At 46.0% G+C, this 24,325-nt stretch overlaps 1 protein-coding gene across 3 annotated transcripts in view; it reads right to left on the minus strand.

The window, feature by feature from the left end:
* Positions 1–10,532: 10,532 nt before the first annotated feature.
* Positions 10,533–24,325, minus strand: part of LOC123145468 (putative F-box protein At2g33190) — a 57,009-nt gene continuing 43,216 nt past the window's right edge. The window contains exons 1-2 of one of the 3 annotated variants that reach the window (XM_044564896.1): positions 15,487–15,882; positions 10,533–15,367 (exon numbers count right to left, since the gene is read on the minus strand). In XM_044564896.1, coding sequence (XP_044420831.1) covers positions 14,053–15,351 — 1,299 coding nt within the window. In that variant the 5' untranslated portion in view covers positions 15,352–15,367; positions 15,487–15,882 and the 3' untranslated portion in view covers positions 10,533–14,052. Of the gene's footprint in view, positions 15,883–24,325 lie in introns of those variants that run through there. The other 2 variants (XR_006472296.1, XM_044564895.1) reach the window with 2 other exon arrangements.

Genomic DNA, 24,325 nt, shown 5'->3' on the forward strand with positions numbered 1-24,325 from the left:
GCTCGTTGGAATGAAGCAAATGATACACCGTTGGAAAGATATCATCGAGGCGCATCTTTTTCATATCTATTATTTTTTCTAATTCGCTACGATTTAAGAGCAGTTTTAAATTTAATAAATCATGGAATTGTGTTTTTTTGAATTTTTTGCAATTTTCGGTACTGTTTTAGCTTCTGTTTTTTAATCGTTTGTCGAAACGAGGCGTATGATACGCTGTTGAAAAGCTACGAACGAGGCGCAACTTTCATATGTTGGAATGTTTCGAGATTCCTTACGGTTTTAAGTTAATTTTGAAAATCGTGCGGTGGACGATGAGTGGCAGCGGCTGTTTTTCGCGAAATTTTTACGAACAGCTGGTCGAAATGATACAAATCATACCCCGTTGGAAAGATATCGACGAGGCGCAACTTTTTCATGTAGTACACTCTCACAAATTCTTCACTGTTTAAAAAAAGTTTTGAAATTACCGAAATGCAGGTACTCTGTTTTTCGCGACACCCAACTCGACGAGTGAACTTCATCAGACAGAAAACCGCACTGCAGCATAAGGGCAAGTGAACTTCATGGTTTTTTTTGTCAGACATAAATTTTCCAAGACGAGCAAGTGAACCGCATCAATACAAAAAATGAACCGCAACACTTTCGAAAGTGAACCACATGAGTTACTGTTGATGTTTTCATGTAACAAGTTTTTTTGGACTGTAGTGACGAGCCAAGTGCACTGCATTTTCTATTTTGTCCTTTTTTGTGTTAACGCATGGGGACTCCAGAGTAGAGGCAAGTGTACTGCATTAGTTTCTTTTTCTAACTATTTTAATTCTTTCATTCAAATGAACCGCTTGAGAACAATGAAACAAACCTCTAGACAAAAAAATACAACTATACTGTATAGCTGGGCAGTGCATACTGCATCGCTGAACTTTTTGAGCTGCATAATTTTTGTTCACAAGAGGTGTACAGTACGCAAACCACCAATGTACCGCGAGCTTCCTGCTCGCAGTTTGTGCTGCATCCGCACATGGAGAGAACTGCACCACAACACCCATTCTCTCGTGGCCAAGAGGGAAGAGGAGCTCGGGGGAGGCAGTCGTGGCCACGTGGAGCAGGGAACTGCACGTCACCCGCCAGAGTGCTGCTTCATGGGAGGCGGCGAACTGCAACACCCATTCCACGACGCCAAAGGAAAGACGCCTGCTCGATGTGCTCTGCGGCAGATTAGGAGGGAGAGGTGGATGGGGCCGCTGGATCTAGCACCGGTGGGTCGATGGCAGCGGTTTCGGCAGGGGCTCGCAGATCCGGCAGGGGGTTGGTGATGCCCGGTGCTCTCGTGTACTGCAAAACAGATGTTGAGCACTGCAAAAGGGTGAGAGGGAGAGCTAGGCTCCGTGAATCTAGAGCTCGTCATCACCGTCTTCAAAGGCGGCTGTCGCGGTGTGTGGTTGGGTGGCCGTCGACACCTCCCTGTAGATCGACCAAGGAAGGAGAAGGAGGGCGGATCCAGGGAGCGACGCCTGGCGAGGTTGGTGGCTGGCCATGTAGGAGGCGAGATCCGGGGCATGGTCAGAAGAGTGGGGGGCAGCCAATCCAGTGAGATGTGGGGGCGCCGAGCCTGGTTTTGGGGTTGCCGGCCTATGTGCGGTCCCCCTGTGAGCTGCCTCGAGTGCGTGTGTCGCTGTCGCGGTTGTCGTGGCCGGCTTGCGAGGTAACACCGGCGAGGCCTTGCCACCGCGCGGAGCTGCTCAGGCCGCGGCGGCCGGAGACGGGGATGCGGCGACGCGCGTTCCGGGGGGAGGTGAGGAGGCGGCGCGTCCTGGGAGAATGAGGAATCCGGCACGGCTGTGATGCCGACGGGGAGGGGCGCGTCGCAGCTTGGCAGGATGAGTCGTGCGCCGGAGAAGGTGGGGAGGGTGCGGCAACGGCCTGGGGCGGGACGGACGGCGCCGGAGAAGGTGGGGAGGGTGGGGCGGTGGAAGGTGTGTTTCGTTGGAGAGAGAGAGGGGAGCGAGAGGTGGGGGTTTGGATCGGGGCAGGAGGGAGATTGGTGACGTGCGGGAGGTGGGGTGGGGAGTGGTTGGTTCTGTTCGGTTCAGGGTGTTATCAGAATAAGGTTTTAAACAATTTACCTATATAGGGTGCCCCAAACAATTTACCTATATATATATATACATATATATATATATATATCCAAGGGTGTTTCCGGGTTTGCGAGGCAGGTGCCACCAAAGTTATGCATTCTGTACTTAAAGTATTAAACATCCCCAATATTCCTACATATATTTGGCCACTTTCAGGTGGTTCTTTACTTCTGGCCCCTCTGATCGATCTTCGACGACGCGCCCAACCGTGGGCCCACGCGGTCAAATTTGTGCATTGGAATTTTGAACATCATAGACCACCCTTTTCACTCATATATATTTGAGCCACATGCTGATGTGGCTGTCTTCTGACCCGCTCTAACATTTTTTTGCAGCAAAGACTCTGATGACGCTCAACGAACACGGGTATAATATCTTAACCGTGTGCGATACAAGTGCGCTATGAATCACCACGCCTACGCAAGCGCGAGCAAAGGTGGAGGTACTGGCTCAACCTTGTGCGATGCAAGTGCACTGTAAAATCACTATGACCGCGCAAGCGCGAGCAAAGGGTGGAGGTACTGGCTTAACCGTGTGTGATGCAAGTGAGCTGTAAAACCACCACATGTGCAAGCTAAAGGCGGGTAAGTTTATATGAAAATTAGGACGAATCATGTGCGATAGACCAGCTAGCTAGAAATATAAAAACAAACTACCCGCCTTGAGCATTGCAAAAATCGGTGGTTCCGCGCTACTTTTCCTTATTATCATACACGCATATTGTTATTGGACCGTGCGCGATCTTGGTCACTCCCGCCCCGCATCAATTCCTTTACCCAAAATTTAGTATCCGTCGTACTTCAACCATCGCCCACACTCCTGCAGCACCGACCTTATAGTAAAATTGTAGTAGCCGAGGCATTTGAACCGTCGCCCTCCCCCGTCCACCACCATCTCCACCCACCATTACTAAAATTTTCAGTAGTCGTGACGTATCCTCAAACACCCCCCCTCCACAGTCCCCCACCCGCCCCCGCCCCCCTCGAACCCTAGCTCGCGGCCGCCGCCGGTGCCGCCAGCGCCGCCGCCAACCCATGTCGGTCTGCCCGTTCCTCCTAGCTTAGATAATAAAGTTCAGGTTACCCAGCGATTCCTATACTGTCGCCCCACTCCCCTGAGTTTTTAGATGATGCCTGCGGTGTCCCTCCCCGCTAGATCCACATCCCCTGCTCCAGAATGTCGCAGCCTAAGCTCAACTACGTATCCCGGGGAGCCCGACGAGCGTTCGGCCAAGAAGAGGTTTATCATGGCATCTCCGGCAGACGTTGGCGAGGTGGCCGCCGTTCGCCCCGACCTGTCGATCCCGAAGCAACACGTCATCGCGGAAGCCGGCGAAGACGTTGACTACGTTGCCATGCCGAAGGCTTCATGTCAGCGGGCTAGCGTATTACTGTATCTCGGGAAAGCTGGCTACGACATCAAGCTCGTCCACAGCGAAGGCTTCACGCGGGCCATGTCACAGGTTAAGTGGTCCATCCCCAACCCCTCTGGTTCAACCGCCATCGATCTCTTCAACGGCCCTGCCGCTGGTCTCCTCTGCCAAGCGGTTAAGGATTTGCGATCTTTATACACCATCGAGCCCATTTTGTCATTTCTGAGGGACACGTTCTACGGCGGTGGCTTGGGATCCTCAATTGCCAAGTCAGATCTCATCGACCACGACCACGAGGAGGGCACCCACGAAGGTTCTTCCAAGGTGAAATAGCCCATCTGTGACATCAGAGAGCGCACCATGGGTCTGTGCTCTTCCAACTGGAAGGATCCCGTCCATGGAATGTGAGGCAACATTCTATCAGCAAATCTTACCTTTTCTAGCTTGCCAACCCGTACCCTTTGTTGTTGTAGCATTTACCGTGCGGTGCTTTAACTGTGAAGTGTTTAATTATTTCGGTTATGCAAAAATGTATTGTTCAATAGGGCTATGTGATGTTTAAGTATGAATTGTCCACTTTAGTTTCACGAATGGATATATTTGGTTGTTTATAGTGAGTAGATGCCTTGTTTATCTGTATTTGGTTGTTAGGTTGGTTGGAGTGAGCATTTTTCCAGTTATCGAGCAGATGCCTTGTTTATATGTATTTGGTTCTTAGTTTGGTTGCGGTGAGCATTTGTGCAGTTATCAAGCAGATGCCTTGTTTATCTGTATTTGGTTGTTAGGTTGCTTTTTTAGCATTTGTCCAGTTATCAAGCAGATGCCTTGTTTATCTGTATATGCTTGTTAGGTTGGTTGCAGTGAGCATTTGTCCAGTTTTCAAGCATATGCCATGTTTATCTGTATTTGCTTGTTAGGTTGGTTGCAGTGAGACTCTGTCCAGCTTTTAATGCTATATTTGGTTGTTATACTGGTCATTTATGCCTTGTTTATTTCAGTCATTCACATTGTGTTGTTCATTATGTGCAAGTCGGAACTGTGCCGCTCGACTACATCAATACCAGTTTGAATGGGTATATTTGGTTCCAGTTATTCCTGGTGTAGCTAACACATGCCCTTTATTTCAGTTTTACACATTTATCCAGTGTGATGTTTAAGCATTACCTACGTTTTATTCATTTTTAACAATACTAGTTTGAATTGCATTATTTGATGGCTGTTAAGCCTGCTGTCGATAACATTGCCTTCCATTTTATATCTGCTTTAACAGGATGCTGAAACCAACACATTCAAGCTATCATTTGGAGATGATGTTGTTTACCTTTGCTATATTTGTTTGATGTTAAGGTTGCTGTACTTATCATGCCTTTCCACTACTTATGCAGGAGAACACCGGGAGTGGCCACCATTTTCCGCCGAGGTTAGCTTCATCCCTCGGCTTGTACTCCCCCCGTCATTCCATAATGTAGTGCATATAGATCCAGGCATGGACACTTGTTAGCTTCTAATATTGACTCGTTGCTTGTAGGTACATATGCCCTTGGCAAGGATCCACGCATCGACCCTTTTTGCGTATGGGGAAATGAGATATTCATGAACAAGCATCAAGTGAGGAAACTGATAAGGATTATTAGCAAAAAGATATGAATAGTGCCAAGCAAATTATTTGCTTATGCTCTATCCAACAGAACAGTGAGTTGTAGGATGGTAACTACAAACTCTGCAACCTTCTCTTTTTACTGCCCATAATGAGTTGTTAGACAACAATGTCTGAATCTTTTTCGTTCGCAGTGGTTCCCGAAGCAGTTCACTCAAGATTACCTCGCAAAGTACATGATTGGTGGACACGCAATGAAGGTTAAAGTATTTCATCCAGACTACAATGAGCATCGAGAAGTCGTAATGAAGACAGTGAAGGATGGACGGGCATCCATCACAAGGGGTTGGCCTAGAGTCATGCGCGCATTACGCATGGAGGAGGGCACAATATGGGCATTCCGCTTCACCTTCTCCAGCAACCAGAATGTCTTTCGCCTCTCTCTTTATAGTCTTTAGTACAACTGTGGTTCATCATTCTTTACTTGGTGCTTCTGTAGTTCTTCAGTATATGTACCTGTGCATCGAATTATGCATTGGTGGTTGAACCTATATTTGTAATAAACACGGTTGGATATGAAATAAGTGATTGCCTACTTTCAAATTCAAAACATGTGAATTTTAAATTAGGGATTAATTAGGGATTACACTGCACACGGTTTGCGAAAGTGAAATGTCTGCGATAGACGTGGAGATCAGAAACGTTTTTAGGATCCACTACGTGTGTGATCAACTCCACTACACACACGACATCCTCTTGAAAACTGTTTGCGTTAGACCACCTTGCGCAAACATTTACCACATAAAAATTGTGTGTGATGGACATCCTTTGCCACATAGTTTCTTCTACGCACCGTGTGTGATGCATTACATAACGCTAACGATAAAATTGTTAATATCGTGTGCAATGGCAACGCTATCACAAACGATTTAACGGGGAAAATTGTGTGTGATGTACCTGTGAACGGAAACGTTTTCCTTGGAGCGACTATGTGGGATGTACATACGAATGGAAACGTTTAGCGGGGACTGACTGTGTGGGATGTACTTGCAACCGGAAACAATTTCGTCCTGTATAATTGTATTTTTTAGCTCTAATGTATGTATTACCGTATTTGAGCGCTCGCCGGTCGCACACGACCTCATTTTGTCGAGTGTGTGTGCCAGGAGGGCATATCCCTGACGGTTTTTGGGTCGTGTGGGAAGAACCCCCTATCGCCGTCACTCACTTGGCGACGATTCCGAACGCCGTCGCGGAAAGGAGTTAAAAACCGTTTGTATAACATCGACGCGTACCAGTGCATGAAGAAAGCAATAGCAATAAAACTGAATGATCATTATGCTAAGCTAACGGATGGGTCTTGTCCATCACATCATTCTCCTAATGATGTGATCCCGTTATCGAATGACAACACATGTCCATGGTTAGGAAACCTTAACCATCTTTGATCAACGAGCTAGTCTAGTAGAGGCTTACTAGGGACACGGTCTTTGTTTATGTATTCACACATGTATTTAAGTTTCTGATCAATACAATTCTAGCATGAATAATAAACCTTTATCATGAAAAGGAAATATAAAAGAAGAACTTTATTATTGCCTCTTGGGCATATTTCCTTCAAGAGAAACCAAAACAAGCCATCATGTTTTCCAATAAAGACCACTCCACTCTGTCATAAGCCTTCATCATATCTAACTTAACTGCACAAAGTGGCTTCTTCCTCTTTCTCTTCCTAATAGCATGAACACACTCATATGCCACTAACACATTGTCAGTGATCAACCTCCCTGTTGCAAATGCACTTTGTTCCTCCAAAATAATGATAGGGAGCACACATTTTAGCCTGTTAGCAAGAACCTTAGATGCAATTTTGTACAACATGCTACATAGACTGATGGGTCTGAATTGTGAAAGTGACTCCCGGGATTTTGTTTTTGGGATGAGAACCAAAATAGTGTCATTGAACCCCTCCGGAATTTCCTTCCCACTTAAACAATCACGCACCGCCTTGCAAACCTCCTCTTTTAACAAAAGCTAGTGCCTAACGTTTTTTATGGTATAAACTATGTTGTCATTTTTCTTGTCAGCATTTGTCGTGTATAAACTACTCCCTCCGTCCCATAATGTAATACGTTCGGAGGGACTATCAGTTTTGCTAAAGCATATCTAGATGTGCTCTAAGTATAGCACATCTAAGGCATATATCATTGATTTTACGCTAAGATTCGTGTAAGCATTTTCTTTTGTATTTTTTCTTTTTATTTCTAGTTTGATTGAGTCACTTAGATGTGCAATAACTAGGGCACATCTAGATGTTCCCTAGACAGACCCATAAACTATGCTCCCCCCGTAACACGTCCTTCCTTTTATAGGAGGGGGTAAATGCAAAGTAGAGGCAGGTTAATGCTGCCACGCGGCAACAAATCCCTTCATTTTCCCGCGTTTAAGCATTTAGTACGCAGGGGAATTGAGGGGTTACCGTTAATTGGTGTGCAAGGATCGAGGCGCACGACCCCTCTCGATAGGACGTGGCCTTGGTAGGCCCCTGACCCACCCCCGCACATCATGTTGACCGTCAGGTCATGCGCGCCACATGGCCAAGTAGGCCCATGGATAAGACCGGTCTAGTCTGTCGGACCTTGACTGGATAACCTTTACTGTGGAGCTCGGGAGTTCTTCCCGCCAATTGGCCGGTAGCACGGGAAAGATTTGCAGTGCGTTGTTTGGTTGTACTCCAACATTTAAAAAACCGAGGTAGTCTACGTCACCTTGATATGTGCTACCTCTTGAGCACTGCGTTGGTTTTCCCTTGAAGAGGAAAGGGTGATGCAGTAAAGCAACGTAAGTATTTCCCTCAGTTTTTGAGAACCAAGGTATCAATCCAGTAGGAGGCCACGCACGAGTCCCTCGCACCTACACAAACAAATAAGATCCTCGCAACCAACGCAATAAAGGGGTTGTCAATCCCTTCACGGTCACTTACGAAAGTGAGATCTGATAGATATGATAAGATAATATTTTTGGTATTTTTATGATAAAGATGCAAAGTAAAATAAAAGGCAATAAAAATAGCTAAGTGTTGGAAGATTAATATGATGGAAAATAGACCCGGGGGCCATAGGTTTCACTAGTGGCTTCTCTCGAGAGCATAAGTATTACGGTGGGTGAACAAATTACTGTTGAGCAATTGACAGAATTGAGCATAGTTATGAGAATATCTAGGTATGATCATGTATATAGGCATCACGTCCGCGACAAGTAGACCGACTCCTGCCTGCATCTACTACTATTACTCCACACATCGACCGCTATCCAGCATGCATCTAGAGTATTAAGTTCAAAAGAACAGAGTAACGCTTTAAGTAAGATGACATGATGTAGAGGGATAAACTCATGCAATATGATATAAACCCCATCTTGTTATCCTCAATGGCAACAATACAATACGTGCCTTGCTGCCCCTGCTGTCACTGGGAAAGGACACCGCGGATTGAATCCAAAGCTAAGCACTTCTCCCATTGCAAGAAAGATCAATCTAGTAGGCCAAACCAAACTGATAATTCGAAGAGACTTGCAAAGATAACCAATCATACATAAAAGAATTCAGAGAAGATTCAAATATTATTCATAGATAAGCTTGATCATAAACCCACAATTCATCGGTCTCAACAAACACACCGCAAAAGAAGATTACATCAAATAGATCTCCACGAGAATCATGGAGAACTTTGTTTGAGAACCAAAGAGAGAGAAGAAGTCATCTAGCTAATAACTATGGACCCGAAGGTCTGAGGTAAACTACTCACACATCATCGGAGAGGCTACGGTGTTGATGTAGAAGCCCTCCGTGATCAATGCCCCCTCCGTCGAAGCTCCGGAAAAGGCCCCAAGATGGGATCTCACGATTACAGAAGGTTGCGGCGGTGGAATTAGGTTTTTGGCTCCATATCTGGTAGTTTGGGGGTACGTAGGTATATATAGGAGGAAGAAGTACGTCGGTGGAGCAACGTGGGCCCCACGAGGGTGGAGGGCGCGCCCCCCTACCTCGTGCCCTCCTGATTGCTTTCTTGACGTAGGGTCCAAGTCCTCCGGATCACGTTTGTTCCAAAAATCACGTTCCCGAAGGTTTCATTCCGTTTGGACTCCGTTTGATATTCTTTTTCTGCGAAACTCTGAAATAGGCAAAAAACAGCAATTCTGGGCTGGGCCTCCGGTTAATAGGTTAGTCCCAAAATAATATAAAAGTGTATAATAAAGCCCATTAAACATCCAAAACAGAATATAATATAGCATGGAACAATAAAAAATTATAGATGTGTTGGAGACGTATCAATATGCAACTCGGCTGGTAGAGGTCGACTGCGTTGAACCAGTTTCAAGACTGGCGACCGAAGAAGACATGCAGCTCAGATAGCCCGAGGTACAACCGTGCTTGAAGACCGGTTCAGGGGCTACTGGTGGTGTCCCGACTAAGGGGCATCTCACCATGATGACTCCTGGCCTGGTGGGTTGGTCTGGGGACTCCCTTTATCGGTTTCGTCCTGGGCCACATAGGGCGGCCCATGGCGGATAACTGAAGATTCCGGACAACTTGACATACAAGACAAAAAATTGGATTCGTGGAGGTCTCTACCTCCTCATACGTAGTCGACTAGGATCCATTTAACCTAGGGTCCCCTGTATGCTATATAAACCAGGGTACAGACTTCTAGATAGACAATTTACAATCTCTTGGTCCTTTGCACTCCCGATACACTCCAACGCAATAAAACACAAGCAGGAGGTAGGGTATTTATCTCCCCTGAAGATCCTAAGCTTGGGTAAAATCCTCGTCTTTGTTACAATCGTGCCAACCAGCCCAGCTGAGGACATTGTATCAAGGGATCTGTCGGATTTAGCTCCAACACCAGGGCGGTGGCGGCCGAGCGGACTGGCCCCATGATCAACGAGGAATAGGAGAGGGTGATGGCCAAGATGACCGATAGCGAGTAATTTGTTTAGTTTGTGTGCTATCTTAGTTTAAATTTGAGGTAATATCACTAGTAGTCACTAAACTTGCGTTTAATGTGCGGTTTAGTGCTAGATCTTTGAAAATACTTTTTTTGGTCATACAACTTGTCATTTGGTTCAAATACAGTCACTTTGTTCCAGCGCGTGTGTATTCAGCATGCATGGGTCCACTGTAAGCGACCTGCACTGTTTCAGGGCGACACGCGCACAAATTTTTTTCCCAAACCCCCCTCAAATCCTGTTTATTTGTGGCCGCTGCGTGTCTCTGTCTGTCAGGCGTACAGGCACTGGAGCACAGGAGGGAGATGATAGACATCACAACAAAAGAGGCAGGTGGACAGAACTGAGCTGAATCCTCTCACTATCCAATTGGCTACAAGGTGCCTTGGGTTCGAATCCCATGCCACCATGTTTGTTGGAAGTACTGCATTTTACATCTCTATACTGATTTTTGGATGAAACTGTAGCATAGCTCTGTACTGAATTTTGGGATGAAACTGCAGTACAGATCTATACTGAATTTTACATACAAAATGCAGTACGGTTTTGTACTGAATTTAACCATGAAATTATCACAAAGAATGCAGCTCAGTACTGAATTTTACAACAGAGATGCAGTACAGACTTGTACTGAATTTAACCATGAACTTTCTGCACACAGTGACCATCATCATGAATCAGACATATGCATACTGATTATTACCAGGCAGAGAGATAGCTCCAAACAGAAAATGTATAATTTGCAACAAGGAATCACCCATATTTAACAGGGAGAGATATAGCAGCTTTGAATATAACATGTCCACTGCAGAAATTCAGTCACCATGTTCTGCGCACAAATTCAGTTAACACTGCAGCAGATAACAAATTCAGTTAATTGCCAATAAAACAAATAGTTATCACTTGCCAATACAGCACATAATGTGCAGATAACATTTGAAGTTAACAAATTCAGTCACATAATGTGCAGCATATTCAGTTAACTGAATCTGCAAACATATTCAGTGTATGCAGTCTAACGAAAATTCAGTAAACATCTGGAACCCCAACCTTACTGAACAAATTGATCAACCACCATCTTAGCGAAACTGTGCCTAAAATGATTGATCTGTTGTTTTGATCTTACTTTTGCACACATAAAGCTTCCTCGTTCTTAACCCCCAGAAAAACCCTAGCTTGAATTGCCAAACAGGAGAAATAGATCCTACAAATGTAATGCGTACGGCAAAAATCGTTTACTCACAATACGTACGTGAATGAATTAATTGTGATCGCGCCACCATACATGAACCCTACCTTGGCGATACAAGGCACAGAAAAGATAGCGGGGAGCAGAGGAGAGAAACGAGACAAAGAGGAGAAGAGACTAACCATATGACGGCGCTGCTTCACTCAGACGTCGACGACGCGGGTCGTCCATCTCCTCCAACGACGGCCGCCTTGACACACCGCCTCCGACGCCTCCGTATCCGCCTCGGAATGGTCAGGAGATGAAGCGGTTAGGAGAGACGCGGCAGCCACAAATAGACAAGATTCGAGGGGGGTTGGGCAAAAAAGCCGCGAGCGTGTCGGCATGAAACAGTGCAGGTCGCTGACAGTGGACCCATGCATGCTGAATACGCATGTGCTGGAACAGAGTGACTGTATTTGAACCAAATGACAAGTTGTATGACCAAAAAAACGTATTTTCAAAGATTTAGATGTTTAGAGCAGCAGCCAGTAGAACATTCCCTTCGTGATTGCGACTTTGCAAGCCATGACACCATTGCAGGTTTGGCCACTCTATTATTTTATACTACCTCCGTCCCACAATATAAGATGATTTTGCAAGCTGTTTTAGCTTGCAAAACAATCTTATATTATGGGACGGAGGAGTAGAAAAGAAGCATCAAAGTTGATCTTTAGCAAAATTTCCTCTGGTCTTGACAACCTATTCAGCTGCCTGACCACTTGTGCATAGCGGCAATCTGCATCATGTGCATCTGCGAAATAGTTCTTTTACTATTGTCAGGAGGTATTTTCTACATCACTTTGCTGGTGCTTGAACAATAATGATGAAAAATTCCATCTAAAAAAACAATAATGATGAAGCTGATTCGATTTCATCTGAATCAGTTAGTAAGAAATCGTTATAATCCTGTGTGGTGTTCTTGCTCTGGTGGGATCTGCAATGTCCACAACGGGCCAATTCACTACTGAGGAAAATTCTTCCAATAAAGGGAAGATAAGGAGCCAACCTCAACAAGTCTTCATAAGAAGTTAAGAATTACACAAATCTGCATCTGACAAGGAGGTACCATAATATCAACACCAATATATCAAACTTTAGCTAACTACAGTACAAAAGAAGATGATATGGCAGCTATTGGCACCAAAACACTGAAGCACCAGGCCTTACAGATCATTTCTATCTCTTGTGTAATATAGACTTTTTTCTAGACTTACGTCGATACTGTTTTAATTATGAATCATGTCCTCAGGCATGCCTCCAGTGTGCATTGTGCAACATACCATTATACAATAGGATGACTTCATTATTGCAGAACCACTTGAAAAAAGATAACTCTAATCTAATAACTAATATGTATGATGATGCAATAAATACTAAAGGCCATATCAGAGAGACATGCATTGAAAAAGAAATCATGAAAAATTGAACATATAACTGGAACATGCCAAAAACGAAACACTACAACCTGGGAGTTAAAACAATAAGCCAAAGCAAACTTTATTTTTGCACCTAGAAATATCTCTGTATAACCATATCTTTGAATCCGTACAGATATGTATGTTTGTAAACAGAGAAGGACAGTAGATCTTACTCTTCATTAGTGCAGCTTCGAATAGCAGATCTTGTACCAAAAACCTAAAAATCAAATAAAATTTGGCATTGGTAACCTCACTTCTGCAATACCTAAATACTGAAATTTTGCCTAACAAAAACAAAACATGCTGGAAGGAAATACTGAGCATTTATATCAAAAACAAAAAGGCAGGGAACATAATCTAATTTTAGGAAGGAGAGTACCTCGACAAACATCTGTAGGCCTTTGATCTTCCATCTCCAAAGAATAACAATAACTCAACTGATATGGAAACCAAATAAAATCCTAAAAGGTACAAACAACAACAACAACAAAGCCTTTAGTCCCAAACAAGTTGGGGTAGGCTAGAGGTGAAACCCATAAGATCTCGCGACCAAATAAAATCCTAAAAGGTACACGAGTTTTTTTTTAGAGAGCACTCAAAGATAAGGATGTCCTTATTGGCTGATCACCAGTAGAAAACTTGTGTGTCTAATGCTCATAATTACAAGGTATTACATTTCCAATAGTATCTAATGGTATCTTATTGGCTTCAACAGTTTTCTTGAAAGAATTGAGTGAAAGAATAAATCAGATCCACCAAATTAAGCGTCTCAAAGTACCTGAATATCCTAAACTTCTCTGTTCAGTAACTATCTTCCTTGTACAACACAGTTGCGTTAACATTTTCACAAGGACCTTGGGCCAGGCCATCTAAGCTCCAACTTTGCACATGACAGTGGCAATAATTTAACACATGATAAAAGTTCTCCATAGATAAAAAATATATTTAGAGGGTGTTTGGTTACAGGGACTTATTGGTGTAGGGAAAAAAGTCCCTTTAAGTCCCATCTAAACCAAACAGGAGGGACTTATAGGGACTTAAAGTGGGCATTTGGGACTTATGGAATAAGACTCTCAAGGAGGGACTTATAAGGACTTATAGTTGTAATATGGTCTTTTAGTCCATGTTAAGTCCCAGGAACCAAACAGGTAGGGACTTTTTAGGGACTTGGGACTTATAAGTTGGGACTAAAAAAAGTCCTAGGACTTACGAACCAAACAGGGCCTTATATTATTGATTCGACAAATATAAATGGAGTATGCCTCCATTGTCATAGCATTTGAACACAATTACATCAATCCCGAGTGCATCATTCTAAGACTGGGTGTAATCCATGTGGGATTTGGCCAGCTGCAATAAATCTGAGGTACAATTTCTTCCCTGGTGTCGTTTTCCAAATTTATAACACCTATATCACGTTTACTATTCTGATACGATGAAATAAATCCATCATCATCGGTGAAGTAGACACAGTTCGCCTTCAATTGCGGATATTCTTCCACGCTGAGACACTGCGTCTGGCTATGCCCAAGAAACAACACATGGCCATGCAAGCCATTTATTTCCACAAGCTTTTTTGCTGCCATGTCAATCTTATATACAAATATTTTGCTGGTTTCCTTTATGTTCTCCGAATCAGCATCACCAGCTACAATGAGCTGTTCCCTCCAAACTTGCAGCATATCGCCCCACGGTGCCTGAACAATGTATATGTGCTCACAAATATAATTCTTCATGTCACCCAGAACCGTCCTCCTTGTGACAGTAGGACCGGAGAGATCAAAAGCATCAATTGCTCCAGTTCGTGTCACTGCATACAGTAGACCATCCTTGTAGATGCATTCTTGATAGTTCCAACCTGGCGGCAGAAAGGTCCACCCACAATCCCCTGCCCTTGCAAATGAAATCTGGTATTCTGGAAAATGAATGAGGACCACAATGTAGCTTCCTGTTTGCGGATCAGGAAACAAATATGCCTTGAAGTAGAGGTGGTCACGGAGCTCATTGAGAGCATAAATTGACGGCCCGTGACGAAGGAATTCTGCAAGTGCAGTGTACCGTGGCTTCCATAACTCATACTTATGAACAGAACCTTCATCGTCAAAGATCGGCTTGACTTGCTCAAGAGTAATCACTGACGGGAGAACAATCTGTTCACCAGTGATTGGATTTACAAGGTGCAGCTCGGACCTCTCATCGGAAGTGATCAGCCAGCCATGCGAAGAGCCAATCAGATACCTACTGCGGATCGGTGGATCAGGGAGGGTTAACTTGTAGGCCCTCTTTTCCGCAAGGCTGTAGAGGCAAGCTGCGTTCTCTCCGGCAGATTCAGAGGTGTGGTAGAGGAGGCAAGGCGTCTGGCGCTGTTTGTGCTTCAGAAGCTGACTGCGTAGTGCAGTGTACACCGAGCGCCAGGAGGAGCAGACAGAGCCTGCGCGCACGAGGTCAGGGACCTCGAGGAGGGCAAAGATGCTCGAGAGCATATCCGGTGGCAGCTCCGGTTCCGGCTCCGGCGATTTGCCCACCATATTCTCCATCGGCGGCGGGTCTCCTCTGAATTTGCCGAGTACACTGGGGAAAAGTCCCATCAGCTCAGCCAAAGATCTGAAGATGAGAGAGCACAAACTAGTCGGATGTCTAACTAGCTGCCGTAAGCTCTTTATTACGATACAGGCCTCCATCGGGGCTCCGGCGAGACTTATAGGCAAGAAAGAGAAACCAACCGAGGGCCTGCTCCAGTCGGCGACGGAGATCCAAATCCGAATCCAGACACGGAATTTCGCTTTGTGCTGGAACTCGGGGCAGTTAAAATCCGGAAATGATTCGAGCTTTGGATCCGACTCGCGGCCTCCTCCGCGCTACAAGAATCTGATGTGTAACAAACCGGCGAGAAGACGAACGACCCGGCGAACGAGCTGGGGGCTCCGTCGGCCGCGGCGACGAAAGGCGCTGCTGGGATTCAGAGGGTGGTTCCCGGACTGGGGGATAGGGTACTCTTACTGGAAGTGGAATATGGTAATGGCGGACTGGCGGCATCCGAGAGGGCAAGAAGCGCGGCGGTGGCTCGAGCCGGTGGAACGTCAGATTTTTTGAGGAATTGGAAAACGAACGTTTTTCAAGGGAAATAGTTGTCACTTTATTCAAAGTTCATAGCTTCCTCAGTAGCAATCTCCAAGCTAACCCATTTGGAAGATACATGGAGCCAAATTTTACATAAAGATCTAATACAACATTTTCTAGTTAAGACAAGTGCAACTTTATTCTTCGAACGTCGCATCCAAGCAACCCTAAACTCCTGAAAAGAGCTCGGTAAATCTTTGACCTCCTTAATTAATTGTTTATTAGTTGAGAAATCCTTTTGCACATTCTTGATCTTACTCACCGCTCTCTGAGCATTTGTTTTAAGGATCACCTTTTGGACTTGTAGCTCTCGAGCCAGGATTAGAGTCCTCTAATACGCCAATAGCTTGGCCACCTATGCATTGTGAGTGGAGGGAAAAAATGCATGATCCTGCCAAGAATGTGCCATGGTTGCCCGGAAGAACAACACCCCCTCCTTCCATACCTTGGTGTTTCGCTAACCACCATCTGCATTGACTTTAACCCAGCCATCTTCTGGCTTCCTCCGGTGCTCATGCGGTGTAGATACCCGGTGATTAGTCACCCTTTGTTGAATAGGCTTTCATTCTTCAGCTAGGTGGAGAACCCGGTCGCATATGTTAGATGGATTCTTAATCCGGTTGGTCTCCCTTGCAGAAGTACGTGCAGCCCATAGCTCATACCAACCTCTAATTACAATTTTTCTCTCATCATCACATGCATTGCTAAGCCACTGTAGAATCCATGCACGTAGCTCCTCCGTGTTCTGGATATATTTCGGCAAGACCGGCAAGGGTGCAGCCACTGCATCGCTCAGCATACGCCAGAATTTTGCTGCATGTGGCCATCAGAACCTGTGTACGAGGCTCTCCTCTCAGCCACACGCAACACAAAATACGATAAATTTTATCCGTCGCCGGTGTAGCTCCATACCAACAGCCAGGCCCTTTCTAAATAGCCTCTGCGCATGGATTTTCATCTTGTTTGGATCATTCGTCGCCCATAGCTTGAGCCAGCATTTATGATCAATGTCGGGATTAGAGCACGAGGGTAGTGTTTCACTAGATGCCTTAATTGACACTGCGAGATAATACGTTGACCGAACCGAGAACCTTTCGTCCTTTGTATAATTCCATGCTCTGAAGTCTTCTCTTCCCGGTCCACCAACTACGATCTGATGCACGTCGATAGCATCATCTTCAGTGAGCACCTGTTGTAGCTTTGCCTGGTCCCATCCCGTTCCTTGGCTATTTAGGAGGTGCTCCACTTTTGTTATTCCATGCACGAACACAGTGCCCAGTGGCACCATACTGCTCGTCCTTGGGATCCAGTGATCATGGTACACATTAATTTTTGAACCATGTCCTACACTCCATATGAGCCCGTGTGCTAGTAAGTCTCTTCCATGCATCAAACTGCGCCAAGTATACGAACAGCCTTGCGGACACGATGCCGACATAATATCCATCTCTGCGAAGTACCTCGCCTTAAGAACTCTAGCACATAATGACTCTAGGACAGTGATAATGCGCCAAACCTGCTTTGCAAGTAGGGCCTGGTTAAATAACTCAAAGTCCCTAAAACCCATGCCGCCCTCTTGCTTCCTAGTGCATATTTTATCCCAGGCTATCCGATGGACTTTTTGCTCACCTTCAGCTGCACCCCACCAGAATTTTGAAGAGGATTGATATGAGGTTCTCGCACATTTTCTTGGAGAGTAGGAAACAACTCATTGCAAATGTAGGGGTTTCTTGCAGCCCCGACTTTACAGGAACCTCTCTAGCATCTTTAGACAGACATTGTCCTTTCCATCCAGTCACCTTAGACCTCGATGCTTCCCGCACATGTTTGAAACTACCATCTTTCGATCTTCCCACCGTAGTGGGCAGTCTCAAGTATCGCTCATTCAGTGCCTCCGATTGGATACCAACCACCTCCTTGAGATCCTCCTTGCTTTCTTCTGTGCACCCCTTCCCAAAGAAGATGGATGACTTCTGCATGTTCACCTTCTGGCTTGAAGTATCTTCATACACCTGTAAAAAAATTGTAGTCGAGTCATATTATTTGTAGATGCCTCCAGGAATATTATACTATCGTCGGCAAAGAGAAGATGGGTCACATTGGGACCAGTGCGCCCAAAAGACACTCCCATTAATTCATTTTCCTGCTGAGCTTGCTTTAGCGGCGCCAAAAAACCCTCTACACAAAACAGAAAGAAATATGGAGATAGAGGGTCCCCTGGGTGTAGACCCCTAGAGGGGAGAAAACCATCGGAGGTACCACCATTGAGCTTAACCGTGAATCTTGAAGACATAACACATCTCATAATCATGGTTGTCTATGTATGAGATAAGCCAAAATGAGCCATCATGTTTTCCAAAAAAGACCACTCCACTCTGTCATAAGCCTTCATCATATCTAACTTAACCGCACAAAGTGGTTTCTTGCTCTTCCTCTTCCTGATAGCATGAACGCACTCATATGCCACTAGCACATTATCAGCGATCAATCTCCCTATTGCAAACGCACTTTGTTCCTCCGAAATAATGATAGGGAGCACACATTTTAGCATGTTAGCAAGAACCTTAGCTGCAAGTTTGCACAACATGTTACATAGACTGATGGGTCTGAATTGTGAAAGTGAGTCCTAGGATTTTGTTTGGGATGAGAACCAAAATAGTGTCATTAAGTCCCTCTGGAATTTCCTTCCCACTTAAAAAATCACGCACCGCCTTTCAAACCTCCTCTTTTAACAAAAGCCAGTGCCTAACATTTTTGTGGTATAAACTATGTTGTCATTTTTCTTGTCAGCATTTGTCGTGTATAAACTACTCCCTCCGTCCCATAATGTAAGACGTTTGGAGGGACTATCAGTTTTGCTAAAGCATATCTAGATGTGCTCTAAATATAGCACATCTAAGTCCTATATCATTGATTTTACGCTAAGATTCGTGCAAGCATTTTCTTTTGTCTTTTTCTTTTTCTTTCTAGTTTGATTGAGTCACTTAGATGTGCAATAACTAGATGTGCCCTAGACAGACCCATAAACTATGCTTCCCCCTGTAACACATCATTCCTTTTATAGGAGGGGCTAAATGCGAAGTAGCGGCAGGTTAATGCCGCCACACGGCAACAAATCCCTTAATTTTCCCGTGTTTAAGCATTTATTATGCACGGGAATTGAGGGGTTGCCGTTAATTGGTGTGCAAGGATCGAGGCGCATGACCCCTCTTGATGGGACGTGGCCTTGGTAGGTGTCGGTTTCAAAACTGGCGGATCTCGGGTAGGGTGTCCCAAGCTGTGGATCTAGGATCAATGGGGAACAAGGGACAATGAACATGGTGTTTACCCAGGTTCGGGCCCTCTCGAAGAGGTAAAACCCTATGTCCTGTTTGATTGTATTTGATGTATGGTATGGTTACAGAGTAGATCTACCTTGAGATCAAGTGAGTTAAACCCTAAGGTGATGAGGTGATGGATGTAGCTCTCCCTCTAAAGACTAGAGCCCCCTGGTTTATATAGACACCAGTAGGGTTAGCGTTACAAGTGATCGGTTACAAAGAAGGGAAGATCCTGCCTAATCTTGGCTTGGAGGGCACACCACGACTTCGAAGATTCCTTGTCCGGTCACGGGTCCGCAATCTAGCTTGGCCCCATAGTGGCCCATTAGTCCGGCCTATACATAATGGGTCAATAGCCCAGGGACCCCTTAGTCCAGGATTCCCTCAGTAGCCCTCGAACTACCCTCCAACGTCGGGGATTGTCATCTGGCATGCTCCCAATCTTCGGCTTGTGAGGTGAGTTCTTCATCTTTTACCTGAATTGTTCGGAGAAGGGCTTCGCGGCCGAACACTATCCGGATCAACATCAGAGGTTTTATCACTCAGTATAGTCCGTATCAAAACTGTATTCGTGCCCAACCGGTTTGACAATCCAAACGTTTAGGACCACACCAAAACACAGTGAGCCCATCGGAGTTTAATGCTTACCTCGGGGCAGGGGTCAACTTTGACCGTCATGCACCTTTTTAGAAGGCACGTGGCCCAATGCCACCTTCTGTAAGCCCGTCCTTTCAGTTTGAGGCGAAGCGCCTATTTATAGATCCGAAGGTGCGGGGGATGGATAACCCATCCCCTTCACGAAAAACAGCGCTAAAGAAATCCTCAGGCACCATGGCCGACATTCCTAGTTCATCCTCGCGCCCTCATGGCCCTCTCCCTGGTGATTGGACGAGTTGTTCAGTCTCGCGCCTCCAGCTAAGCAATCTACAGACGTAGGGCTATCTTCCCGCGGCAGATCTCGTTCCCGTCTGTGCTGGATTAATCTCTGTTGATGGCCAAGCACTCGCCGAGAGCTCCCCTGCTCCAAGCAAGGAAGAGAGGGTATAATTCGTGCCCTTCCTTCTAAGAGGCCTAGGTTTTCCCATTCACCCCTTCCTACGGGGCTTGTTGGAGTTTTACGGGATCCAGTTCCACAACCTCACCCCAGGGTCCATACTGCACATATCTGGCTTCGTGGCCCTCTAGGAAATATTCCTGAGCTGCGAACCCCACTTTGATTTGTGGAGGAAATACTTCTGCCTCATCCCTCGTACCTGCGAGGGGTAAATCGTTGATGTGGGAGGAGCAGAGGTGTGGCGGATAGCCGGGACGGGTTACCCCGTTGGGACCCCATGGAAGGATCCCGAGGAGTGGACCTCGGAATGGTTCTATATCGAAGACAATCCGATCTTCGACCCAGTCCAGATTGGTCTGTCCGAATACTCAAGCGGCCCGCTAAAGAAGCGGCTCAACTGGCGGCCCAAGAGCCCTTCCCAGCTAGACAGTGAGGAGGTGCACCTTTTGGCCACCAAGATTTGGCTGCTGACCCACACGGCAAGCTGACTATGATCAAAGTAATGGTCGTCGCCATAACCCAGTGCGTACAACCCCTCCAACAGAGGGGGCATCCTTTATGGTGCTACAATGGGACCAGTGATGCGACCCGCTATAAGCGACAAGGGCCGGACAATAAAGCGGCCATGGTCAAGATATTAGCCGACCTCTTTAAAGGAGAGGAGGAAGCTTTGTTCAATTGAATATTTGGGAGGGTTGCTCCGGCTATAATCTGGCAGACTAGGTAAGCTTCAATTCTTTGTCTGTAATTCAGCCGCAACGTCTGAACATCTGTTGATTGTACTTTGTTCGCATAGAGTTGGAGGTGTCAAGTAGAGTCCATCCACTGCCCTTCCCCTTAGCCGGAGAATCATTCCCAGGACGACAAACCGGGTCATCGTGACGATCCGGAAATGTCGGTTGATTTTGAAGATGGGGTCTTTTACCAAGAAATCCTTGACGGCACCAAAGTTGTAGTGACGGCTGATCATACAGGGGCTCTTCCTTCCTCCACTGTAAGTGAAAGGAGGAGCTCCTCCCGACCGGGGTGATTGCCTCGCACCATCCCGCATACTCTAACTTCTACTCCCAAGGGTCGCCGCACTACACATCGAACAACTGTGGGAGGAGCACAACCTACGCCGGCCTAGGCCCCTGATGGGACATTCAAGAGGAAGGCCTCCGTTGGAGCAGAAGAAACCGCTCCCTCGGCTCAAAGGTAACATGCTTTGGGACAACGAAAAGGGGCGTTTTCAATATCTTTCGTCCAACATTTGCTTAACATTGCAGAAGAAGACTTCCGGCGCACCAGTCCGAGGACTCCCCGGGTGTGCCGAGGCGTGATTCCAACCTTGGGCCTGATACGTCTCCAACGTATCTATAATTTTTTATTGTTCCATGCTGTTATATTATCAATCTTGGATGTTTTATAATCATTTTATAGTAATTTTATATCATTTTTGGTACTAACCTATTGACATAGTGCCAAGTGCCAGTTGCTATTTTCTGCATGTTTTTTACATCGCAGGAAATCAATACCAAATGGAGTCCAAATGCAATGAAACTTCATGGAGAATTTTTTTGGACCAAAAGACACCTAATGGGCCCTGGCTGTGCCTAGGGGGTGCTTCGAGGAGAGCACAACCTGTCGGTGTCAAAATCGGCCGATCTCGGATAGGGGGTCCCGAACTTTGCGTCTGTGGATCGAAGGTAACAGGAGACAAAGGGGACACGATTTTTACCCAGGTTCGGGCCCTCTCGATGGAGGTAATACCCTACTTCCTGCTTGATTGACTTTGATGAGTATGGGGGTTACAAGAGTCGATCTACCTCGAGATCGTAATGGCTAAACCCTAGATGTCTAGCCTATATGATTTGTGATAGCCTCTACGAACTAAACTCTCCGGTTTATATAGACACAGGAGGGGCGTAGGGTTGTACAGAGTCAGTTTACAGAGAAAGGAAATTAAGCTTGCCATCCACGCATAAGAGAGTCCCACCCGAACACGGGGGAAGGTCTTCTACCTTGTATCTTCACGGCCCATCAGTCCGGCCCATATCAAATAGCCCGGACACCCGAGGACCCCTTAGTCTAGGACTCCCTCAGTAGCCCCTGAACCAGTCTTCAATGATGATGTGTTCGGCATGCAGATTGTCTTTGGAATTGCAAGGTGGGTTCCTTCTCCGCATACCAAGCAGTCTTCTGAACAAGAGAACTATATCCGGCTATGTATAATAGTGACAACCCTCAACCACAAGGATACAATACTTAATAAGGTATACCCAACGTTGGCCTCTTTGGTGAAACGTCGCGTCTGGCCTCTTTATTATTTTGAGCCAATTTTTGGCCTCCCGCTTCGTGTTTCAGGATGCAGCCAGTATTGACACGTCTTGTCAAAGCAGAGATCGTGCCCCCTTATTGCGGGATTTTCATCAATACGGGTTTGGGTAATCCAACCGTGCCACACGCACGGCCCCTTTGGGAATAGGCGAGTTTTAAGGCTAGTGGGGCCCTTGATATTCACTGCCTATATAAGCGGATAAAGATCCATCTTTTTACCCCACGCCTTCTTTCTTCCTCAGTCTTCCCATCCTCGAGCTCCAGTGCCCAAGCCTCAACCTTTCCCACCGCCCAACTCTCCCAGCCATGTTTGGATCTGGTTCACAGGGCAAGTGGGTGGCCTCCTCCGTCACAGAGAAGGACATTAAGGAGCTCCGGGAGGCGAGGTATTTGACCGCGGAAATTGCACACATGCTCCCGACCAAAGAGCAAATCATCCCCACACCAGAGCCCAGCGAGAGGGTTGTATTCATCCCTCACTTTCTCCGCGGCCTAGGGTTTCCACTTCACCCTGATACGTCTCCAACGTATCTACTTTTTCTCATGCTTTTCCTCTTGTTTTGGACTCTAATTTGCATTATTTGAATGAAACTAACCCCGGATTGACGTTGTTTTCAGCAGAACTACCATGGTGTTGTTTTTGTGCAGAAATAAAAGTTCTCGGAATGGAACGAAACTTCATGAGGAATTTTTATATAATAAATAAGAATTACTGGAGCCAAGATCTACTGGAGAGGGGCCCCTCGATGGGCACAACCCACTAGGGCGCGCCCCCTCTCCTAGCGTGCCCAGGTTGGTTGTACCCACGTGGTGGCCCCGCTGACCCTGAAACCGACGCTATAAATTCCTATTTTTGGAAAAAATCGGGGAGAAAGAATTATCGCGATCCACGAGACGGAGCCGCCGCCAAGCCCTGTTCTTCCTTGATAGGGCAGATCTGGAGTCCGTTTGGGGCTCCGGAGAGGGGGATCTTCATTCTTCGTCATCACCAACCCTTCTCCATCACCAATTCCATGATGCTCCCCACCGGGAGTGAGTAATTCCTTCATAGGCTCGCTGGTCGGTGAGGAGTTGGATGAGATTCATCATGTAATCGAGTTAGTTTTGTTAGGGCTTGAACCCTAGTATCCACTATGTTCTTAGATTGATGTTGCTATGAATTTGCTATGCTTAATGCTTGTCACTTTGGGCCCGGTGCCATGATCTCAGATCTGAACCGTGTAGCGATCCGACCTCAGACGGTCAAATCTCTGTGTATAAGTGTCATCCTTGGATCGGTAATGCTGACACACACAGTACTTGAAGGATTTATAACAGAGTACAATCACACACTTATTACATCGAATGTCTCAAAAGAGAACTTATTACAATAAATATGGCTTAAGGCCATCTAAATAAGATAACAACGGAAGTCTTGGAAGATAAAGTGAGTCCATCAACTCCAACAACATAGCTGAGTGCACGACAACGACCTAGCGCACCTTACTCTTCGTCTGAAAAGCCTTGTCGGGTAGTAGGTGCAACATATGCCAACGGGTGGCTTATCATTGTGGGAGCCAGTAAGACATCGCCGGTGCCTGGAAATGGGATAAGACGAAGACATGCACGCCGGCGGATCTTACCCAGGTTCGGGGCTCTCTTGTGGAGATAACACCCCTAATCCTGCTCTGCGGGGTCTCCGCATGATCACTAGATCAATACAAGTAGCTACAAGTGCTCCTTGAGCCGTTTGGCTAGAGGAGGAAGAAA

The sequence above is a fragment of the Triticum aestivum genome, chromosome 6D (assembly GCF_018294505.1).
Source record: "Triticum aestivum cultivar Chinese Spring chromosome 6D, IWGSC CS RefSeq v2.1, whole genome shotgun sequence".
NCBI lineage: Eukaryota > Viridiplantae > Streptophyta > Magnoliopsida > Poales > Poaceae > Triticum > Triticum aestivum.